Source organism: Rhincodon typus, chromosome 7 (genome assembly GCF_021869965.1).
Source record: "Rhincodon typus isolate 14 chromosome 7, sRhiTyp1.1, whole genome shotgun sequence".
Classification (NCBI taxonomy): domain Eukaryota; kingdom Metazoa; phylum Chordata; class Chondrichthyes; order Orectolobiformes; family Rhincodontidae; genus Rhincodon; species Rhincodon typus.
The window spans coordinates 46,687,835-46,702,659 of NC_063338.1; the positions used below are offsets into that span (position 1 = coordinate 46,687,835).

Consider the following 14,825-nt stretch of genomic DNA (forward strand, 5'->3'; position numbering starts at 1 on the left):
CTAGGCCCGAAACGTCAGCCTTCCTGCTCCTATGATGCTGCTTGGCCTGCTGTGTTCATCCAGCTCTACACCTTGTTATCTCAGATTCTCCAGCATCTGCAGTTCCGACTATCTCTGATGCAATTTTATAGGATCATCCCTTTATATCAGTTTTTGTGTCTATTTTCCCAACTCTATAGATCTTTTGCCAAGGTAAGACGGTACGAATGAGCAACTTGTGCAATAGCTTAGCATTTGTAGTATCACCTTTTTGTGATTCACTATCATTTCTAATTTTCCTGCACTATAGAACCTAATTCCAGTGTTTTATATATATGCACACATACATACACACATATAAAGGTGGTGTGTACTTTGTTTTAAAAGGTTTAGTTTTCTGACATAGGTGTGTGTTTGATTAAATGCCTCTTACTCGAAAGAATTTTCACATGTTAATGTAAGTTTACAATACTTGGCTCTTATGGTACAGTGCTATGTTCCTACCTCTGCACCAGGAGACCTGCATTCCAGTCCCACCTGTGTCAGAGGTATGTATTAACATCCCTGGACAGGTTGATTTTTAAAAAAAACTTTACCTTGAGCCATGAAACAGCAATTGAACCATAAAATAATAACCTTTATTTTGATCTAGGCCATATGGCTTTTTCTGTTTTACATGTAACTACAAAATGAACAGAATATAGTTTAATTCCTCACTTTGCATAATCTAGTCAAAATTATTTTTTGAAAAATAATTCAAACTTGCATATATTGTAGTAGTATACATGCTGCTGATAGACAGTTGAATCATATAACCTGAACAGTTGAATACAGTTCAATGGAAATAAAGTTCAAAGTTATATACTGCTTTGATCAGGCCATACTTTGATAATTCTGTACCGTTCCGATCATTCTGATACATTTGAACCACTTAAATGTTGGAGAAAGTACACAGAAAAGCCATAATTTTGAAACTACTTTCAGAGTTCTAAATTATGTGAAGGGAATAGAGAGAGTTGGATTCTTAAGTTTTAAAAGATATTTCATAAACATGTAAATAGTTGTAACACAGAAAAAGGACAAGCAGGAACCAGTGAGTTAGAACATGACAGATTAGTACCCCTACAACATTTATGTGTCAGTGTTCCATATTCCTTAAAATGCTTTGCATGTTTTTCTAAGTATTGAAAATTTCAATTGATCCATCATTTTGAGCACCTTGTTTTCGTTACACATCAATTTTCTAAATTCAAAGAATGTAAATCAAGATTATACAATCTATCTTCGCAATTTAATCTTTTAAGCTATTTGTTTCTCTGCCATGGCTGTGGTAGCCTACTTGCCTCTGTGTCAGGGAATTCTGAATTCAAGTCACACTGCAGGCCTTGAGAACAAACAAAGCTGACAAAGTGCAGTACCAAGGGTGTGCAGGACTGTTGGATGTGCGACGTTATGAATGGGATTTTAAACTGAGGCTACCTCTTGTCCCCAAAGAATCAGTACTCCAGAGTGGCAAGGGTATGAATGTACTCTGGGTGGAAATCTTTAATGTCTGTCACTAAGGGGCTCAGCAGAACCACTATTGTCCAAGTCCAAAAAGACAGAGGCTGGACTGGTTCTGCAGCTGCTAGGGAGAAAAAAATCTACCTCATTCTTATTAACCTACCTATTGCAAATGTATCTATCCATGACAGTATTGGTAGGAATGATCACCACAGAGGCATGTGTGAGACAAAGCCCATCTTTGCGTAAAGGTCTACTCTCTTGTGTAGTGTGGCACAGTCATAATGCTAAATGGAACAAACTTTGAACAGATCTAGCAACATCCATGAGGTACTGTAGACCATCAGCAGCAGCAGCAGCAAAATTTTATTCCATCACAATCTCTGACTCATGGCTTTGTAGTTCTCCAACTTATTCTCATCAGCCCAAGAGATCAACCTTGGTTCAACGAAGCTCTGGAGTCATACCTAGCATAAAGGAAGATTATTATGCTTGATGCTGGATAATCATCCAGCGCCAAGGCATTACTGCAGGAGTTCCTCAAGCTAGTGGCCCAGTGCCAAACATCTTCAACTACCTCATCAATGGCCTTCCTGTCCTCCCTGGCTCAGGGGATGTTTGCTGATAATTTGCACCAAGTTCAGTATCATTTGTGACTCCTCAGCTACTGAAGCATGTCCATATGCAGCAAGACCTGGACAACCTTCAGGCTCAAGCTGATATGCCACACATGTGCAAGATGATGGTAATCACCAACAAGAGAGAATCTACCATTTGCCCTTTAACAATTGATGGCATTACTGTCGCTGGATTCCCCCAGTATCAACATCTTGGGAGTTACCAGTGATCAAAAACAAAACTGCATCAGCCGTACAAGTATTTTAGCTGGAAGAGCAGGTGAGAGGCTAGGAATTCTATAGCAAGTAACTCCTCTCCTGTCTTCCCAGTGCCTGTTCACCATATACAAGGCACAAGTCAGGTCTGTGAAGGAATACTCACTGCTTAACAGGATGCGTTCAACACCAACACTAAGAAGGTTATCACCATCTAGGTATCAAGTAGCCTGCTTGTTTGGCGCCCAGTGCAACACCATTGGGGCAGCTGTGTGTATCATCTACAAGATGTACTGCAGTAATTCAGCAAAGCTCCTTTGACAGCACTTTTCAAATTTGCAATCTTTACAGCCCCAAAGAGCAATGGCAGCCACTGCTTTGGAGCACTTCATCTGCAGGTTCTCCTCGAAGTTGCACATCCTCACTTGGAACTACATCATTGTTTCTTTACTATCTCTGGGCCAAAATCCTGGAACTCCCTTCTGAAGAGTACTGCAGTTGTTAATGCATTCCAAGGTGTTTTCTCAAGGGAGATAGACATGAACAATGAATGCTGGCCTAGCCATCAATACCCATATCCCATGCGTAAAAGCAAACAAAGGAAGGGTGATGACACTGCTGGATGTATGCAAGAGTCCTCCACAGATTCATTCACAAGGAGATAAAGAAGCAAAAATGAAATGAAGCATAATCGTGCAGAAGCAAAAGGGGATTTCATCTGCCCTAGTTGTAACTGTGATAAATTTAGTGTAAAGGGTATCAAGTGCACAATTCTTAAAATGCATGAAAATATTTTTTTGTCAGAATGTAGTGTACTGAACAGAGAAGGTGCAGTTCTGGTTATTGTTTTAGGAAATGAATCTGGTGAGGTGGAAGGGGTATAATTTGAAGGATATTTTAGTGGTGATGACCATAATTCAGTTGTGGACAGAGTCTTAACACACAGTGGTTGTAGAATAGGATAAAGGTATGCCAAGAACAAAACTTGTAAACTGGGGGAAGAGGCCAATTTTACTAAGCTGAGATGTGATGAAGGAACAGTGAACTGGAAGGAGCTATGTGAAGGGAAATCAATGTCCGAGCAATGGGATCTCTTCATGAAAGCAATAAAGAGGGTTCATAACACATCCTTAGGAACAAAAAGGATCAACATTCCCAAATCTAAATTACCCCTCAGTGTGTCAAAAGATATAGTGTAGGGTAAGGCCGCAAAGTTCATTTCTGATATCAAACGCTCCATTTTGCAGAAAGCCTAGAGTATAGAAAGTACAGGGACAATACTAAAAAGAAAATTAGGAAAGCAAAAAAAAGTGATAAGAAAACATTGGCCTGTTAAATCAAGGAGGCCCAACAGCATTTCCAAATGCATAAAGAGCAAAAGGATAACTAAGGAAAGTGTGGGAAAGGTGTATATACCCAGGAGAAATAAATGCAGAGTATCCAAAGCTAAAGTACCTGGATGATGAAGGATATTGATGAGGAAGAACAAGCAGGCATATGATGCATACCAGAATAGTAATAGCAATAGAAATCAGGAAGAATATCACAAATACAGGAGAGACCCTAATGCTGGAATAAGGAAGGCTAAGAGAAAGCATGAGGAAAGGATGGTAGGCTGTGCTAAAGCAAATAGTAAATGTTCCCCGAGCATATTAATAGTAAAAGATTGTTGAAGGACAGAGTGGGGTCTGTTACAGAGGGGTGGTGAACACCTCTCTGATAATTAAAACCAAAACACCCAGAGAAGCTGGCCTCGCCTCGCCCCACCTCATAATCTGTTAGAGGAATTGTGAAAAGTGATATAATCTGCCTCTCATACCCAATCTATTATAAAGGAGTCGTTAAATGAAAGAAATCCCTGATACTCCCTTTATAAGCAACAAGTAACAATTTATTTATCTAACTCTAATAGTGAACAAATTGACAGAACTACTAACAAACCGAACAATTCCCCCTTACTCCTAACCATTTCTGAATAAAACAAAATTCTAATGGTATGCTGTTCCAATATATACAAGTCCCACTTATTTAAACCAAAGTATTAAGAAAAAATAAATTGAAACTTAGTCTCTGGAGATTATAGCCAGGACAAGTCTTCTGGAATGTTCTTTGCCTTCTCTGCTATTTTCCATTCAGGAAGGCATTTCTCCATAGAATTCTTGTGTCAGGACTATTAGCTAAGAGTGCCATAGTACCTTTATTTAGATAGTACTTACTCTGAGAGCTTAGAGATTTCTGTGAGAGCCGGTGAGTTTCTCTTCAGATGGCAGTTTGCTCTCATCAATTTTTAAATGCCCTTTTCTTTTATACCCTTGATGACCTATCAATTTCTTACAATAGTTTTGACAACCTACAACCAATCCTATCAGATTTAAATATCAGATTTGATGTCTAGGACTTGGTTTAGATTAATTGGTTAAATTCAAAAACCTGTTGCCTTGGTAAAAATGCTGTTTTGCCTGCTGACGTTATAGACCTTTGATAGGGTTTCAATTTCAACAACTCTCTGTGCATCTGCTGCTGCCTGCAGATTTTTTTTTATATCTCCAAGCCTAAAACAAAATCATCCTTTAAAGGAACTACCCACTCTTTTCCCCTTCCCTCATCATTTTACAAACATCAAATACTCTACCCAACTTTGCAGCAGGTCCACAAGGAATGAACAGGATAAGCTGCTCACTGAAGCAAAGAATAGGCAAAGGTACTATTTGAATATTTTGCTTCTGTCTTTACCAAATTAGAAGGTGGTGACAATGGCCTAATTGAAAATGTATGTGTGTTGAGCAACTGAACAGTATACTGATAGAGAAAGAAGAGTTGCTGCAAGGGCTGGCAGCACTACAGGTGGAGATGTCATCAGGCCCAAATGGAATGCATCCCAGATTGCTAAAAGAGTTAAGAAAGCAAATTGCTGAGCCATTGACAGAGTTTCCAGGCCTGCCTAAACACATTAGTCCCAGTGGCTGGAGGATTGCAAATGTGACAGCATTGGTTAAGAAAGGGACAAAGGATAGCTCCAGAAACATCAGACCTATCAGCTTGTCGTGAATAATGGGAAAACTGATGGAGGTCATAATACATGGTAAGATAAATATATATTTAGGGAAAAATAAGTGAATACTAGACAATCACCATGGCTTTGTCAAGGGCAGATCATTTCTGACAAATACAGGCAGTGCATGAGGGTAGTGCTATGGATGTTATATGTTTGAACTTTCAGAAAGCCTTTGGTACATTGCCCCATAGCAGGTTGGCTCGCAAATTAGAAATATTTGGAATTGATGGTTCTTTATCTTAATGCACACGGCATTTATAACAATGTAGATGAGTTGATTGCACAAACAGAAATAAAATAATATGATTTGATAGATATTATGCAGACAGGATTGCAGGGTAACCAAAACTGGGACCTTGGTATTGAAGGGTATTTGACGTTCTGGAAGAACAGGCAAGAAGAAAGAGAAGACAGGGTAGCTTTGTTAATGAAATATGGTATCAGTGCAGTGATGAGTAGTGCTAGGTGCAGTGGTCATCTGAAACTTGAAGATATGGACTTCTAGCTTCATCAGTAAGTAGAATGACGACTTCATTTTTTTCTCATTTGTATTTGGGATGTGGGTACTGCTGACTAGGCCAGAATTTACTACCCATGCCTAATTTTAATTAAAGCTTAAGCAGTCTCTTGCACCAATTCATTTGTTCACTTCTTTTAAGAACAACTTGAAAGTCAGGATGAATAGTGAAATACAAAAATCAATCAAACAATCAACCTTCTAAACAATAAAATCTTTTAATATATAGAGGCTAATGCAATTTGTTGTCGTTGGAAGTTAAGTATTTTCAGTTCTGATACGTTTTAGAAATAAACACCAGTTTGTTCAACTAACTTCAGTTTAATAGTAATGAAATTACATAATTGTGTATTTGATAAGTTTGAACCAACGTAGATTCTAAATGTAATAAACCTCCCAAAAATACATGAATACAAACTTGAAATAGAAGCTGTTCTTCTTAAAGCTTTCAATAAGCTGAGACATTACATAGGAAATTCATTGGTCTTAATAGACCAGAATCTTCATAAAGAGCATGTACACTGATGCTCATATATAAATATGTTGTCCCTCATTTATATTCTTATGGTGAACTGAATCATGTTACTTAACTGTCTTGTCTGCCAGTCTGAAATTTCAGTTCCTGCTTCATCGCTGGTAGGTTTTGGAAGTTCAGTGAATGTAGCAAACTGCCTGAAAAATAGAAAATTCTCTTGTCACAGAGAAGCTCTTATCAGTGCCAAACAGATGACAACGTACAGAGAAAAAATTATCATTGTTAAATTACATTACTCGGAGCAACAGAGAGGATTAAGACTGCATTTGAGACCTCAGTGGATTAAACTAATGACTTGGGGATAATGGTCTATAATTTTTAGAATTTGAAACCTGCACACAGAAAAACAATCTACATTATTGAAGAAGATGGTTCAACATAGAATATGTTTTATAATTGTAAAGGAAGGAAATACTTCAAGTATACTTTCTTCTGTTTTTCTTCAAAGCCTCATATAAATATCTGATTGCAGAATGATTTTATTCTTGTCACAGTTTATTCATATCTTTTATACTTTTTAATGTACTTTTTAAGTTTAAAATGAGGAATATTAAGACTGAAATAATTTCAATTTATAAATTGCAATTACATTTTCATTGAACAGACTGAATTTGGAGCTTGAATTGGTTCATCGAGGAGGAAACTTGTGTTTAGGAGGAGCAAGTGCTACTACAAAAAGATCCTGTTTAAGTAAGTGTGCACATGAAATAATTGTCTTCGTTTTCAATTAAGTGGCAGTCATTGAGCAAAATTAAATGTACTTGTTGATTGCTGTATGTGATAATTCCTCATTTTATTTGTTCCTAAGTCAGTCTTGTCAGTTTTTAAGATGAAAGTTTCCACTTTCTGGCAGAATACCACGTTACAATTTAGGAATTCCACCCTTTAAAATGTTCTTCCAACCTCTCATCCAGAAAAAACAAAAAGCCCAAAGCATTAATATTTGGAATCAGTCAAAGAGAATATGTCATGAGATCTTGCTATGAAGATGGTACAAACCTAAATGTGCATCAAGACTGTGGTTGTTTTGTCAACATATATCCTGTAGGTGGGCGGAGGTTACAAATAATGTGATCACGAAAACAAATCCATATATAATTTGATCAGTGTTTTTTAATATGTTCAAGGTAATATGAGCATCAGTGGCTAGGCCTGCATTTGTTGTCCATCTGTAATTGTCCTGGAGAAGGTGGCGGTGAGCTGCCGCCTTGAATTGCTGACTGCAGTCCTTAGAGTGTAGGAACACACACGATGAGGTTGGGAAGGGAGTTTCAGGATTTTGACCCAGCAATTAGGCAACAGTGTTATAGTTCCAAGTAAGGATTGGGAGGGAAACCTACAGGTGATAGAGTTTTGGTACATCTCCTGCCATTGAAGAAGAAGTAGAGGTTGTGGTTTGGAAGGTGCTGTTGGTACGAGTCTTGGTGAGTTCCTATATTGCATGTTGTAGATTCTACACATCACTACTGCTGTGTATGGCGATGAAGGCAGTTCGAGTTGAATGCTGTGTTTGAGTCGCTAATCATTTGCTTTGTCCTGGATGATGTCAAACTTGAGTGTTTTTGCACCTGCACTCACAAGACAAGTGGAGAATATTACATCACACTCCTGTCTTGTGCCTTGTCCATTGTAGACCAAGATTGGAAAGATAGCAGGTGAGTTACTTGCTACAGCATTCCTAGCTTATGACCATTTTGTTTTTATTAGCAAACATCCCCACTTCTGACCTCGTGATAGAAGAGAGGTCTTCGGTAAAGCAGCTGTAGATGTTTGGTCCTAGTACATTAACCTGAGGAACTCCTAATCTGATAGCCTGTGGCTGACATGAATGACATCCAACAACCATAATAACCATCTTTATTTGCTCTCGTAATGACACCTCCCAGCACAGAGATTTCTTCCTGATTGGCATTGACTCTAGTTTTGTTAGGGCTTCTTAATGCTGTATGCTCCCTTGATGTCAGGGGCAGTCACACTCAACTCATTTGGTTTTCAGCACTTTTATCCATGTTTGAACCATGCGTTTAATGAAGAAGGGAGCTGAGTGGATGTGGCAGAATCCAAAATCCATGCTGATGTCAATGAGCAAGTGATTCCATTCTAAGTGCCACTTGATAGTGCTGTCAACGAGAGAGCCAATTTTGCATGTTGTCTGGCAGGTGTCAGAGTTTACTACACTGGAACAGCTTGGCTAGAGGCACAGCTGGTATTGGAGCACAAGTCAATACTTAGATCCTGATAACATCATGGCATATCACCTTTGTTATATTTGGTGCTTTCTGCTGTTTCTTGATCTCACATGGAGTAATTGAATTGGTTAAAGACTGGCATCTCTCATGCTGGAAACCTCCGGAGTAGGCTGAGATGAATCATCCACATGACACTTCTGGCCAAAAATGGATGCAAATGCTTCACCCTTGAGTTTTGCACGGAATGTATGGGCTCCTCCATCATGAGGATGGGAATATTTGTGGAGCCTTCTACACAGAGTGTTGTTCAAAAGTCCACTGCCGTTCATGAGTGGATGTGGCTGAACTGCAATTCTTGGTTGAATCCAGTGGTTGTGGGATCAGTTAGCCCTGTCTATTACATGCTGTTTCCATTTGGCATGCAAGCAATCCTGTGTTGTAGCTTCACCAGGTTAACACCTTATTTTTAGGTATTCCTGATGCTGTTTGTTACATTAATATTTACTATGGAAGGCATTCAGTCGACAAAGTTGTTATTGGATAATCATTGGTAATTCAGTAAATTTAGATGTAAGGCTGTTTTGACAGTGCATGTATTACTGAGATTACCTTAAAAGCCAATCACAAATAACATAATTGGAATCAATAAACTATTAGAATTGGACTAGCAGCCAATGCCAAATTATGTAAATGTCAGTTTTAATCTTATATGAAATGTCATTTTTCATTTTGAAGTGGTCTAGAAACATTTACATTTCACTACAGATCATACGAAGTGCTATAATTTTCTAGTCCCTCATACTACAGTGACCTTGCTGCTTTATACTATAACATGTACGTGATTCCTGTTACTAGAAGTTTTGAGACCTTTTTGTCTCCTCTCACACACTCATCCCAACATACGAGAATCAGTTTCTCTGTCTTTGTAGCAGCAAGAATCTAATCTGATGTTTTATCAGGTGTGTGATTCGAGGCTAAGCTTTCATATAAATTTGCAAAGGCCTACAGACAGCTTCAGAAAACCTGACAGATCAAAATAAAACATATAACTGGAATGAAATCTCTTCCATAAAAGCTGTAATTGTAGCTTCTCCTTAAAGAACGTCATATTTCAAGATTTTTTTTGTGTTTCAGAACCATATCCTCTATTTTCTACTCTATTTTTACGGAAAGTAGAAAATCTTTCTTCAGTATCATTCTGAAACAGGGGTTCTGAACAGTTAATTTCTGATTGGTGTACATTCCATCAAGAGATTTCTTATTGCAGAGTGGCATTCAAAGCACATTTTATCTAGATGCACCAAGAGTGATCTTTGTGTTGCATTCATTGTGCTTAATGTACTATTCATGTCACTGTAAAACAGTTTTGTCAAGTTAATATTCTTGGAAAAGTTGCACCATCAAATGATCTTGGAAAATTACATCTGCAGTTTCTGGATTCTGTGAAGTAACTGCTTAGATTATTCAGACTTTACAGGGTCTGAAAATAGTGCTTTTTCGATATTTTTTCATCAAGTTATGGGGATGTCAGAATTGGGCAGCATGATAGCTCAGTGGTTAGTACTGCTTCCTGACAGCCAGGGAGCTGTCTCTGGTTCAATTCCAGTCTCGGGAGACTGATTTGTGCAAACTCCACACTTCTCCCCATTTCTGTGTGTTTCTGTTGGATGGTCCAGTTTCCTCCCATAACCCACTGATATGCAGATTAGGTGGATTGGCCATGCTGAATTGCCCCATAATGTCCAGGGATGTGCTGGTTAGGTCAATTAGCTGTGGTAAGTGTGGAATTATGGGGCTAGGGTGGGAGCATGATCTAGGTGGGATGCTGTGCGGATGATCAGTATGGACTTGATGGGTTTGCAGTACTGAAGAAAGGACAGGATTGATTTGGATAGAGCTAAGGAATAAGACAAGTGCAATTACATTGCTTGGTGCAGTCTTTAGACCACAAACTGATGGGAATGATCTAGAAGAAACAAACATGCGAGGAAATTGTAGAGGTGCAAGCATTTTGGGGGCATTTAATTTATTATGGGCATTTAAGAGGCAATTTAGATAGGCATATGGATGATAGTATAAGGTAGGGGTGGAGGTTAGATAGACCTTAGGTTTAGGGTAAAAGTTCGGCACAACATCGTGGGCGGAAGGGCCTGTACTGTGCTGTACTGTTCTATGTTCTATTTCTGTGTTTAGCGTAGGTATAATGGGGGACTTCAATTACGGGTAGCGTTAAGGGCAGAGGTGGGGGGAACAGGAACAAGCATTCTTAGATTGTGTTCAGGGGAATTTTCTACAACAGTACGTCAAGTCCAATAAGAAATGACATAAAAGCAGAATGTGCTGGCAGCATCTGTGGAGAGAGAAGCAAAGTTAATATTTTGAGTCCAATTTGATGTCTTCAGAACCTGATGCTATCAGACCTACCAGAAAGTTGTGTCTTTGTTTTGAATTTCCAGTATCTTCAGTACTTGGCTTTTAACAAGAAAATCGAGACTGCTAGCACTTTAGTTTTAAGATGACAGTGGTAAACAACAATGGACAATCCAGAGTAGGAATAATTTGCTGGGGGACATTTGACTTCAATGGGCAAGAAAGGAGCTGGGCTAGATAGAACGGAGCCAAAGGTTGACATAACTGAACAACGGGCTAGCTTAAAAAAAATGGTTTGGATACGAACAAGGTATATTCTCCCGAAAGGGAAAGTTAGGACCAACATATCTAGAGTTCCCTGGATGAAAAAGAGGATAGAAATTGAGAAAGAAAAAAATGTGTGCCTCTCACAGGTGCCTGAAAGAAAATGCAATTGAGATCCAAGCTGACTACAGAATGTTCCGAAGATAGTTGAAAAAGCAAATCAGAGAAACAAAGAGCGATTATCAAGAAAGACTGACAGCTAATAAATAAGGGAATCCCAATCACCACTTATCAGGCCATAATAAACGAGTGGTAAAAGGAGGGGTTGGGCTGATTAGGAACCTAAAAGGAGATTTACCTCCAAAAGCAGGGGATATGGCTATGGTAGGAATTTTATGTTCTGATTGGTATTTAGCAAGGAAGTAGATGTTACCCAGGTTGTGATAACAGGGGACGAGATTTTGTCATGAGAAGGATTACAAATTGATAATGAGGAAGATTGGATAAACCGTTGGTACTTCCATGTTGATAAAACACCAAAACCAAATGAGAGGCTTCTGTGCACATTGAAGGAAGTGAGATAGGAAATAGAGATAATCTTTCAGTTTTTTCTAGATTTGTGGGTGGTGCCAGCAGACCAGAGAATTGCAAATAAACTTTTGTAAATTTAGAGTAAATGCCATAATATGTTTGGAAGCTCTGGGCTCTGCAATGTTCAACTGAATGTTAGAATGAAAGGGTTTCTGTGAGTAAAGTATAGCCCCTCTACCTGAAACAGCTCCTATCAATAACCACAAATGTTGACTACCATCCCCACTATCACAGCAGTATTACTTGTATTGCTCTTAACTCTCTTTCCTTTAAGGTAGGTCTTCATGTCACTTGGAATGAAGAGGGAGTACTTTGGCATTGGAGGCAGTTCAGAGCAGGTTCTCTAGGTTGATTTGCGGGATGACAGGTTGTCTTACGAGAAATTAGAACACATCGGGCCTACACTCCTTGGACTTAAGAAGAATGAGAAGTGATATTATTGAAATTTGTAAGATTCTGAGAGGGTTTTGTGTTGATGGAATGTTTCCCTTATGGGGAAGTCTAGAATTCGGGCGCAGTTTCAAAATAGTCTCTCATTTAAAACTGAGATGAGGTGGGATTTATTTTCTCAGAGCCTCTTAGAATCGTATAGTACAGAAGAAGCACTTAAGCCTATCGAATCTGCACCGACAAAAATTACACTAAATCCATGCTAGTCCTGTTTTCCACCACTTGGCCCATAATCTTGAGTGTTATGACATTTCAAGTATTCATTCTAGCATATTTTAAAGGTTGTGAGGTTTACCACCTCAGCTAATGTCCCAGGCAGCGCAGTCCAGATTTCTGCCATCCTCTGGGCAAAAGAAAAATTCCTCAACTTCTCTCTAAATGCCCTGCCTTTCTCCTTAAAATTATACCCCCTTATTATTGACCCTTCAACGAAGGGGAGCTGATGCCTTCTATTCACCCTCTCTATGCCCCACACAATCTCATACTTTTAAATTATGTCCCCTTTCAGCCATCTCTGCTCTATAGAAAACAACCTGAGCTTATCCAGCCTCACTTCATAGGTAAACTGCCGCATCCCAGACAACATCCTCCTGAATCTCCTCTTCACCTCTCCACTGCAGTGGCCTCCTTCCGATAGTGAGGTGATGAGAAATGTACACACAGTACTCCAGCTGTGGCCTAACCAAAGTTTTGTACAGCTCCAATATAACCTCGCTGCTTTTATAATCTACCCAATGATGGATAAAGATCAGCGTCCTCCATGCTGCTTTAACCACCCTATTCACCTGTCCTGTCTTTCCTTGAGTACGCTCTTGTCTTGTTACTTCATCCGAAGTGCATCACCTCAAACTTACCACGGTTAATTCACATTTACCATTAATCTGCCCGTCTGGTTAATGTGTCTATGTCATTCTGTAAACCATATCGTTCTGTCAACCACCTAGCTAATCTTCGTGTCATCTGCAAGCTGACTTACCATTTTCACACATTTTTTTCTCTTTCATTTATATATATCACAAAGGGACCCAGTGTTGATCTCTGTGGTATGCCATTGGACACCATCCACCCGCCATACAAATAACCTTCTACCACCATTCTCTGCTTCCTACCACTAAGCCAGTTTTGGATCCAACTTGCCAAGCTACCCTGATTCTCATGTGTTTTTACCTTCTTTGTCAGGCTCTCATGTGGGACCATGTCGAAGGTTTTGCTAAAACCCAATAAACAACATAACTTCACTACTCTTGTCTGCATACCTGCTCACCACCTCAAAAGTTCAATCAGATTTGTTGGGTGTGACCTCCCTTTGACAAAGCCATGCCGACAATCCTCGTTCAAGCCTTGCCTTTTCAGTTAGTTAATTATCTCCTAATTTTCTCAAATAGTTTCTGGACCACTGATATGAAATGCACTGGTTGTGAAATTCCCTGGTTTCCTTTTACCACCTGTCTTGAAGAGTAGAACCACATTTGCTGCTCTCAGGTCATCTGACATCTCCCCTGTGGCCAGACAGGAATTAAAAATTTGGGTCGGAGCCCTTGTAATTTCCTCCCTTGTCTTCCACAGCAGCCTGGGACACAACTCATCTGGACCTTGGAGTTTGGAGTTTGTTCTTAAACCTGCCAAAATCTCCAATGCCTCTTCATTCCCTATGTCAAACTGTTCAAGAACATCACAGAGATAGTAGGAACTGCCGATGCTGGAGAATCTGAGATAACAAGGTGTAGAGCTGGATGAACACAGCAAGCCAAGCAGCATCAGAGGAGCAGGAAAGGTGACATTTTGGGTCGAGACCCTTCTTCAAAAATGAAGGGTGGGAAGGGGATTCTGAAATAAATAGGGAGAGAGGGGGAGGCGGATAGAAGATGGATAAAGGAGAAGATAGGTGGAGAGGAGACAGACAGGTCAAAGAGGCAGGGTTGGAGCCATTAAAGGTGAATTTAGGTGGGGAGTTCGGGAGGGGATAAGTCAGTCCAGGGAGGAAGAACAGGTCAAGGAGGCGGGATAGGGCTAGTGGGTAGGAGATGGGGGTGGGGCTTGAGGTGGGAGGAATGGTTAGGGAGGCGGGGACGAGCTGGGCTGGTTTTGGGATGTGGTCGGGGAAGGGGAGATTTTGAAGCTTGTGAAGTCCACATTGATACCCTTGGGCTGCAGGGTTCCCAAGCAAAATATGAGATGCTGTTCCTGCAGCCTTCAGGTGGCATCATTGTGGCAATGCAGGAGGCCCAGGATGGACATGTCCCCGTCCGACTCTCTTTTCTCTCTTAATCGCTTCCCTGCACTTTCTATGCGCCACTCGGGCCTCTGTTGTTTTGCTCCCTTTGTACCTGTTATATCTCTCTTTTCCTTTTTAAATCAGTCTTGAATATTCCTTGACATCCAGGATTCTCTAGCCTACAGTTCACCCTAAAAGAAACAGGTCAGGCCTGTACTCTGTCCAATTTCATTTCAAACTGACCCCCCCCACTGCTATGCTGTGGACTTACTATTCCAGTCTATTCTGGTCAAATCCTGCCTTATTCTAATAAAATATGCTCTC

General features: G+C 39.8%; 1 protein-coding gene across 1 annotated transcript in view; it reads left to right on the plus strand.

Moving 5' to 3' along the window:
• The window catches only part of ubr3 (ubiquitin protein ligase E3 component n-recognin 3), a 331,038-nt gene that overhangs the window by 229,971 nt on the left and 86,242 nt on the right, over positions 1 to 14,825 (plus strand). The window contains exon 27 of the mRNA XM_048599210.1: positions 7,027 to 7,112. Coding sequence (XP_048455167.1) covers positions 7,027 to 7,112 — 86 coding nt within the window. The remainder of the gene's footprint in view (positions 1 to 7,026; positions 7,113 to 14,825) is intronic.